The sequence below is a fragment of the Corylus avellana genome, chromosome ca3, assembly GCF_901000735.1.
Source record: "Corylus avellana chromosome ca3, CavTom2PMs-1.0".
Classification (NCBI taxonomy): Eukaryota; Viridiplantae; Streptophyta; class Magnoliopsida; order Fagales; family Betulaceae; genus Corylus; species Corylus avellana.
The window spans coordinates 7,078,519-7,100,780 of record NC_081543.1 but is presented as its reverse complement, the minus strand read 5'-3'; the positions used below and the strand labels follow the sequence as shown (position 1 = coordinate 7,100,780).

General features: G+C 35.8%; 3 protein-coding genes across 3 annotated transcripts; 1 reads left to right on the top strand and 2 right to left on the bottom strand.

Moving 5' to 3' along the window:
• Positions 1-285: 285 nt before the first annotated feature.
• LOC132175868 (inosine-5'-monophosphate dehydrogenase 2) lies at positions 286-7,055 on the top strand. Its single transcript, XM_059587945.1, has 4 exons — positions 286-1,387; positions 2,184-2,363; positions 5,142-5,399; positions 6,504-7,055. The coding sequence occupies exons 1-4, from the start codon at positions 398-400 to the stop codon at positions 6,573-6,575; spliced, it is 1,500 nt and encodes a 499-aa protein (XP_059443928.1). The 5' UTR covers positions 286-397; the 3' UTR covers positions 6,576-7,055.
• Positions 6,632-12,496, bottom strand: LOC132174012 (ankyrin repeat-containing protein NPR4-like). Its single transcript, XM_059585728.1, has 3 exons — positions 12,278-12,496; positions 9,426-10,030; positions 6,632-6,815 (listed from the first exon to the last, which is right to left on the bottom strand). The coding sequence occupies exons 1-3, from the start codon at positions 12,494-12,496 to the stop codon at positions 6,632-6,634; spliced, it is 1,008 nt and encodes a 335-aa protein (XP_059441711.1).
• Positions 12,497-14,221: 1,725 nt separating this feature from the next.
• Positions 14,222-16,114, bottom strand: LOC132174011 (uncharacterized). Its single transcript, XM_059585727.1, has 3 exons — positions 15,805-16,114; positions 14,827-15,297; positions 14,222-14,364 (listed from the first exon to the last, which is right to left on the bottom strand). Exons 1-3 carry the CDS (start codon positions 16,112-16,114, stop codon positions 14,222-14,224), a joined length of 924 nt encoding a protein of 307 aa, XP_059441710.1.
• Positions 16,115-22,262: the final 6,148 nt, after the last annotated feature.

Below are 22,262 nucleotides of genomic sequence, written 5' to 3'. Positions count from 1 at the left end.
TTACTTTTAAAGAGAAAAAAAGAAATAGCTGATTTTTTATTTGAATGGGAAGAGATGCCCACTTTTGATGTATATTTTATTACAACTTCACCATCCAAAGTATTATTTCTTTATTGACTTAAAAAGAAAAAAGTATTATTTCTTTATTTACAACCTTCCGATATCATTATCAGACCAGTCCAAAACCAAAGATGGCGGATCCTACGTCGGACCCACGCGTACACGTGCAGGGTGTATCATTTGCGCAGCCTCAAAAATCAAATAACGATAAGCCCGCTTCAGCCAGGTCCGGATGCGGACACTTCCTTCCCTCCATATTTAATTGGCAGCTTTCTTCTTTCTTTTCCTCACCACCAACCAACCAACAAAGAAACCAAAACCCTAACGTTGACCAGCAATGGAGGAGGACGGGTTCGCCGCCACCAAGCTCTTCAACCGTGGCTACTCCTACACCTACGATGACGTCATCTTCCTCCCTCACTACATCGACTTCTCCACTGACGACGTCTCCCTCTCCACACGCCTCACGCGCCGGGTTCCTCTCCTCTCCCCGGTCCTCTCTTCCCCTATGGACACCGTCACCGAGGGCGCCATGGCCGCTGCCATGGCGTCCCTTGGTGGCCTCGGTATCGTCCACTCCAACCTCTCCGCTGCCGACCAGGCGTCCGTCGTCCGCTCCGTCAAGTCCCGCCGCGTCCCCATCCTCTCCGGCCCTACCTTCCGCGCCCCCTCCGACCGTATCCACTCGCTCGACGACTTCGACTCCTGCCCCTACGTGCTCGTCACCCAGAGCGGCTCTGCGTCCTCCCAGCTCCTCGGCTACGTCTCCAGATCCGACTGGCTCCAGCTCGACGACCACAAGAAGGACGCCCCGATCGACGGCTTCATGAACGGCTCGAACGACTTGGTGGTGCCGTGGGACTCTAGTCTGACCCAGATGGACTCCTACTTTCAGGAGAAGAAAGAGAGCGACCTTGCGGTGCTGGTGAAGGAGGAGGAAGCGGTGGACGTGGTGACTAGGGAGGATGTGGAGCGGGTGAAGGCGTGCCCGAGGTTGGGGGCGGGGACGGTGGGGCCTGACGGAGCGTGGAAAGTCGGGGCGGCGATGGGGACGAGGGAGAGCGACAAGGAGAGGCTGGAACATTTGGTGAAGGCCGGCGTGGATGTCGTGGTGTTGGACAGCTCTCAAGGGAACTCCATATATCAGATTGAGATGATAAAGTATATCAAAAAGGTTTATCCGGACCTCGATGTGGTGGGTGGGAATGTGGTCACGGTGGCGCAGGCCCAGAATTTGATTCAGGCTGGTGTTGACGGATTGCGGGTCGGGATGGGGTCCGGCTCCATTTGTACTACGCAGGAGGTTTGCGCGGTCGGGCGTGGGCAGGTATACCACTTTTCAGCTTTTCTAATTGTGGGGTTATTTAGATTGTGCGTTTTGTTTGGTTTACTTAAATGGCATGATAGCAGATTGATGCTTGGTGTTAATGTGATTGATCGAGCTTTGAATTAGCTCAAGTTGTGTTTTAGAATATCATGATGCTGTTGTGGCTGAGAAATTGCTTGGATTAGATGCTGAGATGAAACTTACTACTAGTTGAAGCCTTGAAGATAAAAGGCAACCATTTGAAATCGAGATAGACTCACTCAAAGAATTCTTTTCAGGTTGAATATGTTGTGTTTGTTTTAGCAAGGATACTGACCTGTGGCAATTTCTGAAAGGCAGTCCAATACAGTAATAACCTGCATAGTGACTTTTAATGCATGAGTGGGTGTGCATATGCATAAATGGATTGCTTCCAAAGCATTTCTATGTCAATTGAGCTGCACTAAGTGGCTGTGGCAGCAATGAAAATAGCTTTTCTAGTAGTCCTTTACTTAGTAATGTAATTACTAGCAACAGCCCCTCCTTTTTGGGGTACCTTTCTCTGTTTTGCCACTAGATCCTCTAAGCTATTATATAGAATACTAGAAACAAATGTTGGGTTTCCTTCTGGTATTCACAAACTTATATACAAGTAAACTGGCAAAATTAGCTATTGTGTTGTTGTAGTCAGTATTTTACCACTAATTAATACCACTGAAAAAGCTTAACACCATAGCTTAGCCATTTTATCTTTTTACGATACTTGCTTCAGCATTTACTCAATAATTGTATTTTCTGTCTTACTACTGCTTTTCAGGCGACTGCTGTTTATAAGGTTGCCTGTATTGCTTCACAAAATGATGTGCCTGTCATTGCTGATGGTGGCATTTCAAATTCTGGACACATTGTCAAGGCTTTGGTCCTGGGAGCATCTACTGTAATGATGGGAGGCTTCTTAGCTGGTAGCACTGAGACTCCTGGGGCTTATGAGTATCAGGTATGACTTTTCTATGACATGTCCCTATATGTTACTTCTCAATTCTTGGATTGCCATTAAGCAGTCACCCTTTTTTTTCCCCTGCAAATTGTGTATCACTGGGAATATTTGGACATTATAGGTTAGGATTGTCCCTAAGAAAGTACGTGTTCTAATCATTTGCTACTTGTTTAGTTATATCATATTAATAACTAAAAAGGAAAAGTATATTAAGCAGTCACCCTTTTTTTTCCCCTGAATTGTGTATCACTGGGACTATTTGGACATTATAGGTTAGGATTGTCCCTAAGAAAGTACGTATTATTTTTTTTGATAAGGAAAAAGAAAAAAAAAATAATCATTTGCTATTTGTTTAGTTATATCATATTAATAACTAAAAAAGAAAAGTATACTTTTTGTCCTCCAACATACGTTTCTTTTTTCAACCTTATTACATCAATTGCAACAATTTTATCCTTCAATTTTATCTGTGCTTCCAGATTGCTCACATAGTTATTGATGTGAGTATTGCTGGCGTGGAAACTATATGTCAATTAAAAATCATTAAATTCTTTTCATTTTATTTCCAATTAAAGATAAATTTCCATTTTCAGGAGAAAAAAATTGTCTTTCTCTCTCTTTACATGTACACCTTCCCAGCCCAGCTGAACCTAGCAAAGGCCAGTAATCTTTTTTTTAGGAGGAGAAGACCATGAAAATGAAAATGCGATAATCCCATGCACCTTCACTGTCACCTTCCAAATGAAATTTCTGCGCTAAATCCAAAATGAGAATTTAGCAAACTGCCTTTTTTTCTTTCATTAAAAAAAAAAAAAATGAACAGCCCCACCCACCCAAATATAGAGTACAACAACTCCCTCCTACTAAGTTCATTCTCCACTCTGCTCTCTTTGACAGCGATGTCAGTTCTATCTGATCAAACATGAGTAATCTTATCATTAAACTTGTCACATAACATAAGCATGACTTCAGACCCAAACACATGGGTATGATCCGACCAGATCCGTATTTCTCCCTCCTCATGCCTAAATGTCTTCACAGGGTTTCTTATTAACCTCCTTTGATATGCGAGATCTAGATTTGAGGTCTACCGGTGGGGTGCAATCGCCCCAATTTGGCACCATCACCATATAATGGTGCCAAGATGGCTGGGTTCATAGTCATATCAAGCCAACTATGCCTGAGAATTGTAAGGTATTATCAAAAAACTCTTTGGTTAGGTGAATAATGAATGTGGTGAGGATTCCATCAAAACCAGGTAAGAAGGAAGGGAGTGGGTTGATGTTATTGTTCAATAGGTTGGGAAGAGGATGGAGGGAGCTAGAAAGAGGACATAATAGTTTTCTGTTAACAACAAAGTTTTATCTTTAATTAAATGCAAACAAAATAAATTTAAGAATTTTTCTGTGTGGATATGGCATGTTGTACATGGTTGCATATCATTGATTTGGTACATATTGCTCTATTAGCTTTAATTTGAATGGAATGATCAAACTGAAATATTGTTAAACTTTGAATAGCAACATTGCTGCAATTGGAATATAGGGACCAAATAGAAACATTAACAAAAGTTGGAGGACAAAAAGTGGACTTTAGCCTAATAATAATTAAGCCACTTCCTTCTTCTGCTCCAAGATAAATTGAGGTTTAGATCAGACTTTGGTATTCTAGCAGCTCATATCATACCCTTTATTATCTACAATTATCTTACTAAAGCAACACGGGCATTTTAATTGGTCAAAGAGGCTATAGAAATTGCTTAGTAGCTGGTGAAGAATCTTCCCAGAAGATATGTGCATTGGAATTTCTTATAGCTATTTCATAGCTGGATTATCTAGGGGTGCTTAAACTTCTAATCCATCTTTTTTACTAACGTAATACCCTATTAAATGAGCACTAAAAGGGTTGCGGCCATGCAAGAGTAAGCTTACAATCTGTCATTGTGTTGGTTACTAATCTACATTGATTGTCATCTATAATGAAGCTTACATAATTAGAGTTTACTTCTATTCTTCGCGTTTATCTATGGGCTTTTCTAAATTACCATTCTTGGAAGAAGGCTGGACTTTGGATGGATGTGTTTTAAAGCTAAGTCACTAGAGTATTTTGTGCGTGAGTACCATCTATTGTTTGATAAGTAATTGAGATATCGTTAGAAAGCACAAAAAACGCAACTAAGGTACACAAAAAGTATACAAGAGATGCACCTAGCTAGAAAGAGACAAAAAGGTTATAAAAAAAAAAATCATAAAAACTAAGCAAATTAAGATACTCTAAGACAACTGTCCAGTAGTAAGGAGTTTTGAAAAAGGACTTTAGTTTTACCATCGTCCTCTTGTGGTCTTCAAAACTTCTATGATTTCCTTCCCTTCAAAAACATCATAAAAGGCAAGGCAGAACCATTTTTCACACTACTGCACTTTAAGGATTGACACAAACCCCTCTCCAACAAGTGAGAAGGCCTGCCACTTGTCTAGGCATAACCCAAGCTAATCCAATATGACTGCACTAACAGTTTCACAATCACAATGGAGTAGAAGGTGATTCACAGACTCCCTACTCTTCTTACACATAGAACACCAATAAACCACAATGACATGACACTTCCTTAGGTTATGCATGGTGAAGATTTTCCACCAGCAACATGTTGTTCACTATTCCTTGATCTTTGCAACTTATTATTTTATGCTGTTTCATGAATCCTCCCTCCCTCTCTCTCACAAAGGCCGCTTAAGTCAATATTTCAGTGGTAATGAATATTTAATTTTGCTATACCAGAATGGTCGCCGGGTCAAAAAGTATCGAGGTATGGGCTCCCTAGAAGCTATGACTAAAGGGAGTGATGCAAGATATTTGGGTGATACAGCTAAGTTAAAAATTGCTCAGGGGGTTGTTGGAGCAGTTTCAGATAAAGGTTCTGTTCTAAAGTTTGTACCTTACACATTGCAAGCAGTCAAGCAAGGGTTTCAAGATCTTGGTGCTTCATCTATGCAGACTGCTCACGACCTCTTAAGACAAGGGGTATTAAGGCTAGAGGTATGGCTTGGCATTTTGTATTTGTATTTTTTTTCTATGGCCGTGAGCATGATCTGGTATTCTTCTATTGCATTATACATCAAGAAGTATTTTGAGGTAGTCTTATTATCAATTGTTCTGGTTAGAACTTTTTCTTCTGTTAAAAGCAATTATAATCATCCTAATTAGTCTCTCGCGGGTGACTTTCACGCAAATATGAAGGCTAAAGTTATATCTTCAGAAAGAAAAACTACAGCTGCGTATCATTCCAAAATCCTACTACATAATGCAACTTGAATATCATATATAATCATAAAAGAGGGTTTGCTATCGTGCAAATCTACCAAGAAACTTTGATCTTAATTTGTGTTATTGGATAATTCCTTGTTCCTTCAATATTAAACTCTTTTCCTTGTCAAATCAGTTGAAATGGGTTTTTGAGATGACTATTTGCACTTACTCTTCTGTTAAAATTTAAAGTTATATCTCTCATTTCACAGTGATTGGCAAGATTAATTTGTGGACAAAACTTGCATCTTTTTTCCTTTTCATGTCTTGTTCAAGAAACCTTGGGCAGCTTTTATATATTAAAAAGAATCAAGGGGGAAAATGAAAGAATTCTTGGCAAGGGTCTCAGTAAGCCAGATCAAAGTGCTTAAGTTGACTGGAACGTGCAGAAACTTGGTAGGTAATGTACAAAAAATTCTTTTGTAGTCTGTGATTTGAAGAATGATGGGTAACTGCAGCCAAGGCTCCAATTGTCTGGTCTTCTTCTCTTCTGAAGTATTAGGGGTATTCTTAGACCAATATATCACCCACATTTTCTTGTCCGAGTGGAATCTTTGACGTAAACGGAGGGGTTTGGCAGGTCTGCAGTGGTACTCTTTCCATACCTATGGGCAAGTCCTTGTAAAAAAAAAAAAAAAAAAAATTTACTAGAATCCCGAAAATTGAAGTCTTTTTTTTCCTACATTGGTTCTAAGAATAAAATACAATTAATGACAACTTCCCTTCGGCATTGGCTTGTTTTAGCAATTCTGCCGGTGTGATGATGACTTGAGAACCTATATGTTTTTGATGTTTGATTTCATGGCCTGACTTTGGTCTTTTATTTGGTTTGTGCAGGTCCGAACAGGAGCAGCTCAAATTGAAGGCAGTGTCCATGGCCTCGTTTCCTATGAGAAGAAACCATTTTGATATTAAAATCCCTACTGCCGATGTTCCGATTTTTCCTGCAGTTTCAGGTTTGTTATTCATGGGGCCCGAAGATGAACTTTCGCCGTCTCAGATGGCTGCAAAAGTCGGTCCTCACCAACGAAGAGCTCTTTGAAGTATGGGTTGTCAAAGATGACAGGGTCGATGGTCTGAGGTCCCTCTAGGCCATAACGCTCCGTTTCACCACTCAAGAGACCCTTTTCAGTTGTTTTTTTGTGCAATCTACGACAATAATTCAGAGGTACCCAGATGAACGTTTTCGTGATTTTTTTTTTTTTTTTTGAAGTGTTTGGTTTCGACGAATCTGAATCTGTATGTGGAGGCCATTTGTTGGCCGCCCTGCGGAGAGACAGAGCATGATGAGAGCGGTTGTTCTCAGTGATGAGGCCCAACTTTTATCTTGGGTGCAGGTAACAACGTTGGCGATTTACTTCAGTATGATTGAGTTAAATGGTTTTTTAACTTGTGTCTTGCATCTAATTAAAAAAAGAACAAAGTTTTCCTCCAATTTCGTCCAACCTAATCTCTAAAGTTGACACGTCTTTAAACATGTACTTCTCGCATTTTTTTTAGTACCCTAATGTTCACAAACCACCGTCAACTTCTTCCTTCATCTAAAATTTATTCTCTCCCTCACATCTCCACCTCTCCCTCCCCTACCTTTATTTTCTCTCTCTCTCTCTCGTCTACACATCTCCTTACCCTCCCGCACCGAGTCGAAGCTGTCTTTCCAACCCAAGAAATCACTGCCACGAGCTACATTTTACTGTTTAAAATATCATTTCTTTATATATAGCTTATTACAAAGAAGAAACAATACTAAACATGAACTCTAACTACTCTAAGCCATTTAACACGTTCTCTTGAGGAGTCTTGGGCTGATAAGACTTTAGAGCAAAGTAGTTCTTCTTGACCTCTGTTTACTTGAGTTGGAACAGATGAGAACATAGGAGTTCGTGTGGAACTCCTCAGCTCCCCCAAAGGTTTACAAGAGCCTCTGCCATACTCACCCGTTATATATCATGAAAGAAAACACAGCAAAATAAAAGGAAATTCTTAGATGATGGTTTCCAATGACGCTTTCTTTGATTTATAAACCAATTGTTAATTTGCTTTTGAAATTAATTACTATTATTCTCAGATCGATGTAATAGGATCCAAGGACATGTCCCAAACTCTATTTTTCTTTTTTCATCTTTTTTCTTTGGCTCTTTTGCCAAGAAACTTGGTGGCAATTTCCTTATACTTTGTCCTAGTTTGGAGGAAAACTTTGTCCTTAAAAAAAATATGTGCATATTGAATGAAAAAAAAAAAAAAAAACAAACAAACAAACAATGATATTTCTACAGGGCGTTACAGTGTTGCTAAAGGCATTATTTCTTGTAGTGCAATGATATAAACAAAAACAAAAAATTGAAACTTATAAAAAAATAAAAAATAATAAAAAAAATCAAAATTTATATTAAAAAAATTAATAATTCGAACTTATCAATGACTTTTCATGTTGTCATTTATAAGTTTCATATCAACGTTTTATATTAGCGATGATATGCCGTCTCAATTTCTTAGATATTAGTGACGACTTTTGTCATTGTTAATAAGAATTATCAATGACGACTACATGGGTCATGGGTCATTGCTAATGTGTATTATCGACGAGATAATCGCGACAACAAAAGTTAATTGTTTATAATCATTAGCGACGACCTAAAGACTTTTAGCAACAACTTTTAGTTATCGCTAAAGACTTTTTTTTTTTTTTTTTTGGGTGGTAGTGAGGCCAAGTGAGTTTGGTTTATTATCATCCTTTTCTTAGTTAAATTAAAATATTTCAATATCATTTTGCTTTCTATATTAGTTAAAAGATTGTCATATATGTATCTATAACCTGTAACCTTGTAGCTTTGACTATGATTTTCTCAGAACTTTTACTCTATGATGTAAGAGCTTTATACCATGATCATTTATCAATTAATGCGACTTAAATGATTTCCCCTTAAAACTTAAAAATTTAAAAAAAAATTTAAAAAAAGAAAAAGAATTAGATATTATTCTTTCAAAATTTTGAATTTACTTTCTTTTATTTGAATTCATAAACTATGAAAATTTCACCGAAACTTTGAGAGAATTTACAAAGAATTATTATTCTTGTGTCATCCTCTAAGTTTCAGGTTAAGTTCTTGGATAATTTTTTTTTTAATAATTATGTTTGGATAGTTTCTCTTGCTTTGTCTAGCCATCTTACTGCCCATTAACTTAAAGAAAAGTAGTCTAAGAGATTACTTTCAGAAGAGGAGAAAAAGTCAGTTAATCGAAAACTGTCAAGTGTGTGGTCTCGGGTAAATATACGTGATATACAAAAGGTCAGATCTAGAAATATGTTATTCATTTCCTCTTCAAATTAAAGTATTGTAGTTTTTTCTTTTATGCTAATGATTATTAATAGCCTTGTAGAGTAGAAGAAGAACACTAATAAACTTGGAACCCAACAAAACTTATTTTGGTTTTGAAAGTAATCTCCTAAGGTCGACCTGTTGTGGATATAATTTACTGGATTAAAAAGTATTTTATCATTTGCCAAAGTAAATAAGGGAATTAGAAAATAAGAAAAGAGTAAAAATTTATAATGGATAATCAATGACTTATTTGTGGAAATGATAATAGGATTAAAACCAGAAAGAATAACAAAATAAGCAACATAAGGCAGCTGAAAATTTATCATTCATCCGTCCAATTAAAAATAATAATAATAATAATAACGAATCAGTTTTGGCTAGAATGCTAACTATTAATGGAACACCAATAAAACATATAGCAAAATGAATAAGTTACAGCCAGCGTTTCATTTTCCTGTCGAAGATGCCTGATCCGTAAGTTGAAATGAACATGTCAACAAGAAGGGGGAACTGCATCAATGCGAACAAAGTGACTGGAACACTAGCCAAACAAATAACAGGAATGACAAACCACGATTGTCCACGTAACATAAGTAGAAGAGCGGCACAGAAGGCTATCATCATGGATACAATAGAAAAGAAAAGAGTGGAAAGTCCTATTATCATTTTTGTAGGTAAGGATTTGAGGAAATCTTCTTCTGCATAGCGCGTTGTTAGGATACCCAAGAACATTAATACTGAAGTCGCAGAGGAAAAGAGTGATAGGGAATCAGATACTATAAAGAGCATAAACACATTTTCATTTAAGAAGATTGGGAAGCCTGTGTTTTGGTCGTTACCGCCTGGAACAGTAAAGGCTGCAGCAAACATAATGGTGGCAATGAGAGCACCTACCACTGTACAAGAAGTTGCTGTATCTTTCATCCATTGCTCTCCCTCTTTCATCAGATTCTTGTGATTCTTTGTAAACAATTCTCGGGGCTTCAATTTATCCTTGTTTAAAGCTTCTGTAACCTTCGGAAAAACAATGCTCTCCACCTCCTGCATTTGTTAGTCAAACTCTTAGAAAAAAGGGCTACCAAAAGAAACATAAAATCACATATCAGTGAAAGAGTGATGTTGCATGCCTCACTTCAAAAACAATTTTATTTGATGAAGATACTTCCATCCATTTTAATGTAGCAATTCCAATTACTGTTTACATCCCCAGAACATCTCAAATTATGTAGTTGTCGTTGACTTTTTTTGAACCTAGCTTTTTCCCACAAGCAAACCCTACCCCTAGCAATATCATAATCAAATTAAGGTTCAAAAAATTTATGCTATCCAAACAGCTAAACAAATAAACCTTACATTTTAATGTTATTTAGTATACTGCTATATAACTACCATATAACTAGGATGATATGGGAGTAAAAATCAACTATTGATTTTTTTTTTTTTTTTTTTCAATTGTTGATCCAATGGCTAATCTTCATTGCCACATCATCAAATTGTATGCCACTCGTATAGCAGTCTACTATATAGCATTACTCATTTTTCTAATTGAGACGTGAGAAGATTTCAATTTCTCATCTTGTGGTTCACAATGTAAAACTTTTTCGAGTAATTCTATTTAGTAGACTCTTATACAAATGTCATAAAACTGGATGATGTAGCAGTAAAAATAAGCCATTTGATTAGTAATTTTTTTTTTTTTTAATTTACAAATGTTGATCCAATGACTGATTTTTATTGCCACGTCATCCAGTTCGATAAAAATTGTACAAAAGTCTACTAAATACATTACTCAACTTTTCCACCAAATGCATTTGCAATATATATATATATATATATATATATATATATATATAGTGCTATTTAGTAGACTGTTATATATTACTACCATACAACTTAATCATGTGGCTGTGAAAATCAACCATTAAATTAACACTTGCAAAAATAAATCTAAGGACTGACTTTCACTACTACCACGTCATCTTAGTTGTATAGTAGTCTACTAAGGGCTTGTTTGGAACGTTAGAGGGGTACAAAAGTGCTTTAAACACTTAAAAAGTCCATTTAAAGAAAAAATTATTCACTTGGTAAAAAAATTAAAAGCGCTTTTAAGGGTTTAAAAAGCCTAAAAATTGTCAAAACACACTTTTGGTAAACGCTTAAAAATAAAGCTTTTGTCAAAAAACACTTTTTGACTTAAAAGTTCTATTTCTCAAACGCAATCACCAACAAGTTCTAAATAACATTACTCAATATATATAAGGGAGAAAGGAGAGTAGTTAAAAATGGGGAAAGCGTGTATATATATATATATATTTAAAGCATTGGCTGATAAGGGAGAAAGGAGAGTAGTTAAAAATGGGGGAAGCGTGTATATATATATATATATATATATATACATACTCATATAAGATGTTTCAAAGTAAAATGTTCCCTACAGTGAATCATTGTAGGGCGTTGAGTGAATATAATATTGAGTAATATAATATTACTCAACTTTTCCACCAAATGCATTTGCAATATATATATATTTTTTGTGAGTAGTGCTATTTAGTATACTGTTATATATATTACTACCATACAACTTGATTATATGGCTGTGAAAATCAACCATTGAATTAACACTTGCAAAAATAAATCTAAGGACTGATTTTCACTACTACCACATCATCTCAGTTGTATAGTAGTCTACTAAGGGCTTGTTTGGAACGTTAGAGGGGTCTAAAAGTGCTTTAAACACTTAAAAAGTCCATTTGAAGAAAAAAGTATTTGTTTGATAAAAAAAATTAAAAGCGCTTTTAAAGATCTAAAAAACCTAAAAATTGCCAAAACACACTTTTGGTAAACGCTTAAAAATAAAGATTTTGTCAAAAAACACTTTTTGACTTAAAAGTTATATTTCTCAAACACAATCCTCAACAAGTTCTAAATAGCATTACTATATATATATATATGCTTCCCCCATTTTCTCTCTCCACTTTTAACTACTCTCCTTTCTCCCTTATCAGCAAATGCTTTAAAGGGCTCATATAAGATGTTTCAAAGTAAAATGTTCCCTACAGTGAATCATTGTAGGGCGTTGAGTGAATATAATATTGAGGACAATAGTTTAAAAATAAATATTTAAAAAAAGTAGAAAGTAAAATAAATATTTTGTTGAATTTTGAATTGAAAATATAATAGTTAAAACAATCATTACGACTGGAGATGTTCTAAATATCTTGTATTTGGAATATTATAGCTAGCTAGCAAGCAATGCTGGCATAGCAAAGAAATATAAAGCAAAATGACCTTAAACCATTGTAGCTCTCGTTGCATCTGCAATGCTGCACCTGGGACGCGATTAAGCTGGGTGGAATCGGCTGACATCCCCGCCATATGTAATATATTGTGGTAGGAGTCATCACCGTCATATACCATCACGTTCCTACCATGAAGCCTGTATATAAGGCTAAAGATTTTGGCTTGACGATGTAAAACTGCACTCTGAAATATGCTTCTGCGGTTCATATCGTAGCACCACACCAGATCTGGATTTCCTCTAACAATCTCATAAACAAACTCAAAACTCCCTTCCTTGATTGCTTGGAAGATGGCTGAATAAACGCCACCTCTCCATCTCTCTTCGTGTTTTGAAATTGATATCTCTTCGCACATGTGGCGCAGGAGTTCATGCGACTGGACATGGGCCAACTTCATTTTATATAAATGCTTCACACCTTTACAAATATTTAGTCCAAATATGAAAACAAAACAAAACAAAACGAAAAGTTCAAAAAAAATTAATTGAAAAATGAGATTAATTGAGTAGATGCAAAATATATATATATATATATATATATATATATATATAGACACACATACCAAAGAGGTTAAGGAGAGTTGACGACACTATTTGTCGCAATACAGCTAGCACTGCAAAGTAAAAATGACACTCAACAACATTAGAAAATTATTGCTAAAAAAAGAGTAAATTATTTATAATTAATAAGAGAAATACTTATTAAATTAAAAAGAAAAAAAAATACTAATAGTGGATGGAGCATGCCAACTCAACGAAAATGTATACGAGATAGACGTCAGAATGCCAAAAAAAAAAAAAAAATTAATAAACTATATGTTTTACATTTTGTGAATATTCTCATCACTAAATCCACAAGCTAGTCAACATAATAATGTACAATATGACTAGGTTCCTTTTCTATAAGAGCACCACTGGACAAATGTTATTGTTGTTGCCCGCACAAAAAATAATGAAGCATTTGGTAGGCAGAATGGAATAGCTATTTATATTCGCTAGTTTGGCATTTAATCCAACTAGTCATTCTCATGGAAGTAGTTATTCTAAGACTAAAAATCTTACCAAACTATAAAATAGCTATTCCATTCAGTGGATTTAATCCAACTATAAAATAGCTATTCCATTCCATGGATTTAATCCTCGTAACAAACATAGCTTAAAAGTCTTTCCTAGATTACTGTTTTCTATGTTAAGAGGGTGTCATGGATTTTATTATTTTATCATAAGAGAAGGAAAAAAAAAATGAGGTTGCCAGAATTATGATCCACAGTGTTACAAGCCAAACCTTAGGGAGAGAAATTTTGGGTAAAAACATACCTGATACCATAGTTTTTACTTGATTGCTTTGTCGTTTTTCTACTTGTTGAATGTTCAAACGAATTTCATTGGTGACACGAGCTGATTCAATGTGTATACCTTTCAACAGAAAATGTTAATGAAGTAAGAATTGGATAGTAAAAGAATCATTAGCAAATCTCGCATGAGCAATTCCTAGGCTACGTTGCAGTGTTACCAAATACCAAACACGTGGCGTGCAAATACGACCAAGACATTCTTTTGGCAGGGGACAGGGAATGTTACTTTTTAAACATGGGAAGCCAAAACGCAAAAAGAGTATACTTCGGAGAGTTAAGTATATATGTAATATGTGCATAATCCTAGAACATTGTAATGAAAAGAGAAAAGAGATCTAGTGATACTTACAAGAGTAGATCCATCGTTTCCAAAACACAAGCCGACTTCCACTCGGAAATGCGTAAGGCATAGAAGCCAAGGCATACAAAGGGGAGACATTCTCTTTGTCTAAAGCAAGAGCCAAAGGCCGATAACGCTGGATTAAATGTAGAGCAATATCTGTTGTATTGCACCAGCGTACATACGGACAAAAAAACCAATCAATACATGTGCAGAGAGGAAATTATGTTGTGAAGATATCATATTGTCGGATCACTTACCTGTTGGGAGCCGAACATGAGGGGCTTAAACGGTGGGAACCGCAAGCACTCCCTCATGTCCGACTGAGTCATAGCATGACCCAGTCCCATGAGTGCATTAGTAAGACCCAAGACGGCTAATACTAATAGGATTGAGGATTCCCATTTCAGGAGTTTAACCACTTTGAAAATTTTCTCTTAAGGCCATGAATCACCACCGACTATAATTAATAGATAATACTTTAAAGGGAGAACTTCACTTAACCTTCCTGAATTGTCGCAGCTTTTGCAATTACTCTCTTAAACTTCAAAAACTCTCAATTTAATCTATTAATCTTTCAAAAAAAAATTTGGTCTATTTTACCCCTATAATAGGATTTTCCGTTAAATCCTGTCAAAATTCCAATAAGAAAAAAAAAAAACATCAAAGATTCAAGTATGAGTGTTTTAATTTTAAAATTCTATTAAATGGTGACCGGCCTAAATCCTTTCAAAAATTTTTTTTTTTTCCTTTTTTGCCTTGGAAAATAAAAAATTATTTTGAAAATTTACACCCCTCCGATAGGATTTAAGGAAAAATCTGAAGTTGTTAATTTGTTTCTTACCTAACATCCGAGTATATATAGCCTGCGTGCAAAGCGTAGCTCCGCTGATGCCTTTCTCAGGCATTAGATCCTCCAGCGGCGTGAGAGAGTAGAGATATCGAGCAAAATCTTTATACCCGAATTCAACGGCCGTAACAACTGGAATGCGTCCTCTGAAGTCCCTAATGCTGACCAAATGCTTGTTCTTTCTGAGCATACACTCTGCCATACGTTGGTTTCCTACACTTATTGCCTCGACCAGAGCCGTGTGTCCACTGTTGTCTTGTATTTTCAAGTTTTCTTCCGACATTCGCTCCACCATCTCCTCCACTATATGCACATGCCCTGCAGCGACTGCAATGTGAAGGGCTGTCTTCCCCATAAATGTGATCTTTTCACTCCATGCATTGGGGTGGAGTTTGAGGAACTCCTTCGCACTCTTCCAATCTCCACTTTGCACAGCCTTGATTAAGGCTATATAATCAACATTCCCTGCCATGTTTTTTTTCGTGAAAATTCGACCAAATCAAATGAGATTAAGGATGATGTTTCCATCTCTTCATTTTAGTCTAAATGGAATTTCCTAACACTTTCAAATCCTCCACAAAAAAATTCTTTAAGAATCAAAACTTAAAAACTAAAATCCATCAACCAAAAATCTTCCCAATAAATATCAACATTTTTTTCTTAAAATTCTTCAAAACTATGTGAAAGTGAGACTTAACCGCCCAAGTAAGTGGAGACAGTCTAAAATTTATTTTAGACAGGTGAGAAGTTTCTTATAGGCAATGATTTTGGGAATTGGGGATTAAGTGAGAACTTTCTTCTTCTTTTTTAAAATTTTCTTGGGAGCTATAGCTAGCAGCTACATTTTTAGGTAGCCATTTACATTTTTTTATTAACTAGCTTGTCGTTGTCTTGCAGTTTTTAATCTCCTTAATCCATTTAAAATTAATGTTCAAGCACATGCATCATTCAAAGAGAGAAAGAGAGAGAGACCTGTATTAGTATTTTTGGTCACGTTATACTTTTCAGCCAAAGTATTCCAAGCAATTTTCGCAGAATTAATCTCTTTAATCTCAGAAACTGTGTCCGGTCCGCAGGAATTCTGAATCATCTGTAAAGCCATTAAATTCTTGTTGCTCCAGTCCTTAAAAGCAGCTTCATCATCTTCTTGCTTAGGAGGTTCAATGGTGGATTCAATAATGTTCCAAAGATTTTGAGCCATGAGATAGGATTTTATCCCAACACTCCAATCCTCATAATTATCTTTCGCAAGAACAGTTGATGATGCGGCCTCTATTTCCATGTTTAATCTATCATTATATCCCAAAGGGGTTAGGAGCATAGTACGTACAGTAGCATAGAAAGCTAGATCGGTTATGCATGGTAATAGTAAGAATTCCTTCATGGACCTTTTATTTTTTATTTTTTACTGGAGATAATATATATATATATATATATATATATATATATATATATATATATATAACTTTTTCTGAAAGAATTCCGAAAAAAAGTGATGTAGGATGGGAAAAAAGAAAAAAAAAAGAAAAGTAATTTTGCTTTAACATTTACTCTTTTATATTGCCATTTTGCCATCCCACATCACTTTTTCTTGTTGAATTCCGAAAAAAGTAACGCTCCCAAGCATTACTCATTAAAAAAAAACAACAAAAAAGTGTTTTCTTATGTATTAAGGACATATGTCACTTTTAAATATTGTTTTGTAAGAAATTTTCCACAAACTAATTTGTAGGAACTTTCGGTTCTTATAATATGTTCTAGCAAAAAAAAATATATCTTTTAGATGAGAAATGGTAGACTTTCAATTATTTTACATCTCTCGACACATGTTAGCATGTGTTTCGACGCGGTGCTAAATGCTGGCATATGTCAAAAAGTTGTTTGTACGAAGCATTACTCTTTTTAAATATGTTGAGTGGTATCTCAAAAAGTAATGCTATTTAGTACTATTATACGACAGTCATATAACTGGGATGACGTGGCAATCTAAATCAGTATTTAGATCAACAAAGACTTGTAAAAAAAAAAAAGAAAAATCAAAAACTAATTTTCGCCATTATTTCAGTTATATAACCGTCTACTAAGTAAAAATGTTATCCAATCAAGAGAGAACTTCTTTGAGTATACATAAATAAATGTTTGAATATGATGATTAAAAATTTAAAAGTATATCATTACTCACTGTCTTTGGATGGAAGAGCTCTCCATACACTTCTTGTCTTCACTCTTTACCCAATGGACGAACAAGGCTTGGCAGAACCACAAAACTTCTTTATATATTTCCTTCTTCCTCTTTAAACTGATCAGATTCAAAGGCAAAAAGAAAATAAATAGAGAATATAAAGTGAAAATAGAGGGGAGGTATTATGCTTGCCTCTCGGAGCAAGAATCACTTTTTCTTTATATCTTTTTTGCTCTCTTTTTAAAAAAAAAAAAAAAAAAAAAAAAATCTTTTTTGCTATTACTTTTACAACCTCAAACAAAAAAATTGATCAAAAACAAATAATTACTTACAATTACAGGGTTGTGGATCGTTAGAGACCATTCCTCAATCAACTGCAACTACAGCTCTGATACCATGTAAATGTTGCAAGTACAAAATTTAGATTCTGCATTTTCTTCGTGTGTTTAGATACATACAGTTACATGATTTAAATAGAAAGAAGAGTTATGTAGAAGTTAACTAATAAGAAAATGATAGTGGAGCCGAGCTGAGTGACATAGCCTGACAACGTGCAGTCAAGATTCTCATTATATTGTACAGATGGAGCGTGGGCTGCATATAGCTGTCAGTCAATATTTTATTATTTTGTGAACATTATCGTGGGTTCGTGGTCTATATACATATATATCATTACTCTTATTCTTAATTAATACACGAAACACAAGATATGCGAGTGTTTTTGTTATCAATTCCTTTGATTGTAAATTGAGATATCAATGGTTGGTAATTGGCTTTTATATCATTATTTGATCTTGACCCGCGTTATTTGCTGGTCTTTTATAATTTGCACATGCAAGTGGGTAAGGGGGTGGCCGAGTTTCGTCCAATTTTTTTTTTTTTTTTTTATAATTTTTTTATAATTTTTTTTTAAAAAAAAACATTTTTTTTAATTAAAAAAAATTAATATATGTGCCACGTGTCGACGTCTGATTGGTCCACGTGTCAGTCCGTACGGTCAACTAACAGTCAACTAACGGATGGACTAATTTGGTCACTTATCAAAACCACAGGGACCTCCTGTGATAAAAATGAAACCCCAGGGGAAAAAAAATAAAGTTGTGAAACCCCAGGGACTAATTTAGTATTTAACCCATAAATATCTTTGCCATAACAACTTCAGTATTCTTTTAAAATAAATAATATATTTTTTGTTTGGTTTTCGGGTGACTGGGTGAGCTTTTGACTTTTGTTGCGCTGTACGGCCTTCACTGTGCGTGTTTCCCTATGCACTGTCATGGACTCATGTGGTGTGGGCAGGGCTGTATAGGAGCCGAGTTTGGGCGAGCCTAGGCTGCTCAAGCTCGACTCGTCTTACTTAGAGCATTTTCAGCAAACTCTCTATAAAGAAGTCTGTTCCCTATGTTTAAAAAATATGTTCAAAAAATCGCAAAAAACATCCCACAGCAGATTCTCTATATGGTTCCTTAAACCAACAGCTACTACAGTTAAACCCAATGTTTTGGGTTCAACACTGTAGCGATCCATATAATTATTATATTGATAAAACTGATGCTCTTTCTCTCCTCTCTCCTCTCTTCGTCTTCCCCTTCTTTCCCCCAGCATTTTCTTTTCTTCTTCTCCGTTCAAGCAAACACAGAAGGAGAAGAGAGGCCTTCCCTGACCCACTTTGCAAGCTTAATCTCAAGAGACCTCTGATTTTGTCAAGTCATTTCCAATGGCCAGCAACAACATCAAAAAAGGTGGAGGATTTCTTGAGGTTTCAGAGGAGAAATTGCAAATCGCAAATCAGAGACTGAAACCATCAAATCTTACTGCTTCAACTTCAGTCTAAGAGACGATCAGAACCTCGTCCTTGTTCACGATCAGATTTCCATCCATAAATGTGCCGCTCCGAGTCCTCAAACTTGACGCAAATTGGAGAAGAAATCGCAGATCAAAGAAGAAATCGTAGATGCAAATCGGAGAAGAAATAGAAGCCACAAACTTGAACCATTTGAGAAGAAAAGGGCAAAATCACAGGGAAGAAGAAATGGCTACTACCGGAAGAAAGAAGAAGAAAATACGAGGGAGAGAGAAAGTATAAATTATAGGAATAAAATATAAAAAAAGTAAAATAAAAAATATATATTTTAATGGTATAGGGAAGCATTTAAGGAAGCTATTGGGGTGTAAATTGATATAGGGAAGCAAAAAGTAGTTTGAATTCTTAAACTTAGGGAATATGACCGGGTAGCCACTGGGAATGCTCTTATTCACGAGCTCGGGTCAAGCTCGAGCTCGTGATGGGTTCAAAAAATTGTGTTTGAATCGACTCACCAAGAAGATTTTCCTATCCAAGACCAAGCTTGAGCTCGGTTCATAGGCAAGCTGAGCCCCTTATCGGGCACCCGGCTCGACCACTCGTTACAGATTGTAGAAGGAATGCTCTACACAAAAACAACCAAGAAAATCATAAAGCACAGAAATAAACACTACAAAAAGAAAAATCAATTTTTTTATGAATCTTTACCCACCGCCACTTCTCCTCTTTCTCTTTCTTTCACCGTGGGTGTGCAACAAAACCCACCAAAATAATTGTCAAAAATTCATACAAAACTCACAAAAAAATCATCAAGCACATAAATAAACACTAAAAAAAATATGTATTTTTTTTTATGAATCCTTACCCAGATCTCCTCTTTCTTTCACCATGGGTGTGCATGTGAGGAATGAGAAGAAGAGAGGGAGGGAAGGAGTGAGGCGCTGAGGCGTGTGAAGGGGAACGAGGGGGAGATAAGAAAGAAAGAAAGAAAAAGAAAAGAAAGAGGGGACATAAAAGAGGAAAGAAATAGAAAAATATATAAGTGGGTGGCCTCGTGGAACCCTTGGGGAGGGAGGAGAAAATGGAGTAGACTGAGTAGTTGCGTGAGTTTAGGGAGAAAGGGAGAAAAAAGAGGAAAAATAAATATAGAAAAAGGGGAGTGGGAGACAGCTTGAGTGGCTCTAGTCTCTAGACAAGGTTTTTCCATGTAAAAGACCTTAGTTTGTGCCAAAACCCTATAGAAGTTATAGAGATAACTTTTATAGGGTCTTGGCACAAACTCGGGCATTTGTACCCTCTAATAAGAAGGCGACACATCAGCGTAGAACACTATAACAAAAATATGGTGTTCCACCTAATCTTTTTTCTAGAATACCTAAAACAAAATACTTTACAGAATAAATTTTTCATATTTTTCTCCAAACTCACCCCAGCCACCAACTTGCCGTCGGAGACAACGGCGATGGCGACGTAACACCTTACAAAAATATGGTGTTATGCCGGAGACAACGCTGGAGAAGACGCCGGAGACAAAGCTGGCCGGTACTAGTTCTTCAACATTAATACTCATCTTAGGGATCCTGCAAGAAGATAGCAATATTCTTTAATCATAAATACTAAAATCTCTAAACATAAATATAACCTTCTTCAACCAAAACGAGTGCCTTTACAACGTTTGAAAAAAAAAAAACCAACCGTACATTAGCCATAGATTCTACCCTACCAATACAACTCAAATATCATCTAGACTTTTCTTTATTTGTCATTCAATGGCAATAGCGAAGCAGCTGAAATTTCAATGGCAATTTGGGTTTTATTCAATAGCAATCTGAGTTTTTTTCTTATTTAACAATGCAAGAGAAATACATAGAAATTTCTAATATGAGAAGGAGGGAGAGAGAGGGAGCACCGGCAGCAGAGAAATTTTTTCTCTGCTGCCAGTGTGTGTGTGAGAGAGAGAGGGAGCACCGGCAGCAAAAAAACAAAAAAAAACTCTCTGTTGCCACCGGTGAGAGAGAGGGGCACCGGAGAGAGGGAGGAGGAGCACCATTCTTACTCGGCGTTTTCTATACCGGACGGCGTCATCTTCGGCTTTCTCTATACCGGTCGGCGTCATCTCCAGCGTTGTCTCCGGCGGCAGGTTGGTGGCTGGGGTGGTTTTGGAGAAAAATATGAAAAGTTTATTCTAGAAAGTGTTTTGTTTTAGGTATTCTTGAAAAAAGATTAGATGGAACACCATATTTTTGTTATAATGTTCCACGCTGATGTGTCGCCATCTTATTGGAGGATACAAAGGCCTTGATTTGTGCCAAGACCCAATAGAAGTTTTGACATAGAGAGTGCTTAGAATTACGACACGTGTCCTAAACCCATATTTTAGAGAGTGCCTAAAATTGCGACATGTGGCGTTTTAAAGAATGAACAAGTTTTGGGCATTTAAAACCTAGGGGTTTTATTTGTAATGCATTTAATTATTTTAATGAAAAAAACAAAAGGTACCGAAATTCTTTCTCTTTATATATCAATATTGTGAGACAATTAAAACGTAGGAATTTTATTTGTAATATATTTAATGTCTTAATGAAGAAAATAAAAGGTTCTTAAATTTTCTCTTTCTCTCTCTATTTTTCATTTTATCTTCTCTTACTTTCTGTTTTCATTTGTGTCCCTTATATTTTTTTCAAATTTATATATTATTTTTATTCAAATTGATTATTTGTCTTTTGTAAATTTTATATTAAAACGTATAGATTTTATTTGTAATATATTTAATTATCATATATATATATATATAATTTTAACCAAAATAAAAACAAATTAAACCCAATTCAAACCTTCTCAATACAAGTTGATTGTTAATTTAATTCTCATTCTCAAAATAATTTAAACAATAAATTCTAAATTTCCACGTTCCATTGCTAGCAGCAATATATTTAACTTATAAGTTTGAGGCAGTTGAATTTTGTGAATTCCCTCAAACTAAACAAGGATTCATAGATCCTGAAACTTTTTGATGACTGCAAAAACACCCTCCATGTTAGAGCTGTAGATTGATAATCACGGATAGAGATTATTGAGATAGAATTTAATGGGGTTGGCAGTGAAGGACAATTGGAATTAGGGAGGACCATTTGACAGCTTTTCATTTATTTTTGTAATGAATATTGGTGGTGACTACTGACCAACTTAATTTGTCGGTGTAGTTGGTTGTCTCCCCTTCCCAGTAAATTAAAGTGACCTGTATTTAATTTTTTTTTAGATGAATAAACAACTTCATTAAAAGCTCAAAACCAAAAACACCAAAGCACTAATTACAAGCCACCGGCTAGCACAACCTCACAAAGGCTAACAAACCAAATTAGACCAGAAACAAACTACCAAAAACACCAAAGCACCAATTACAAGCCACCAGCTAGCGCAACCTCACAAAGGCTAACAAACCAA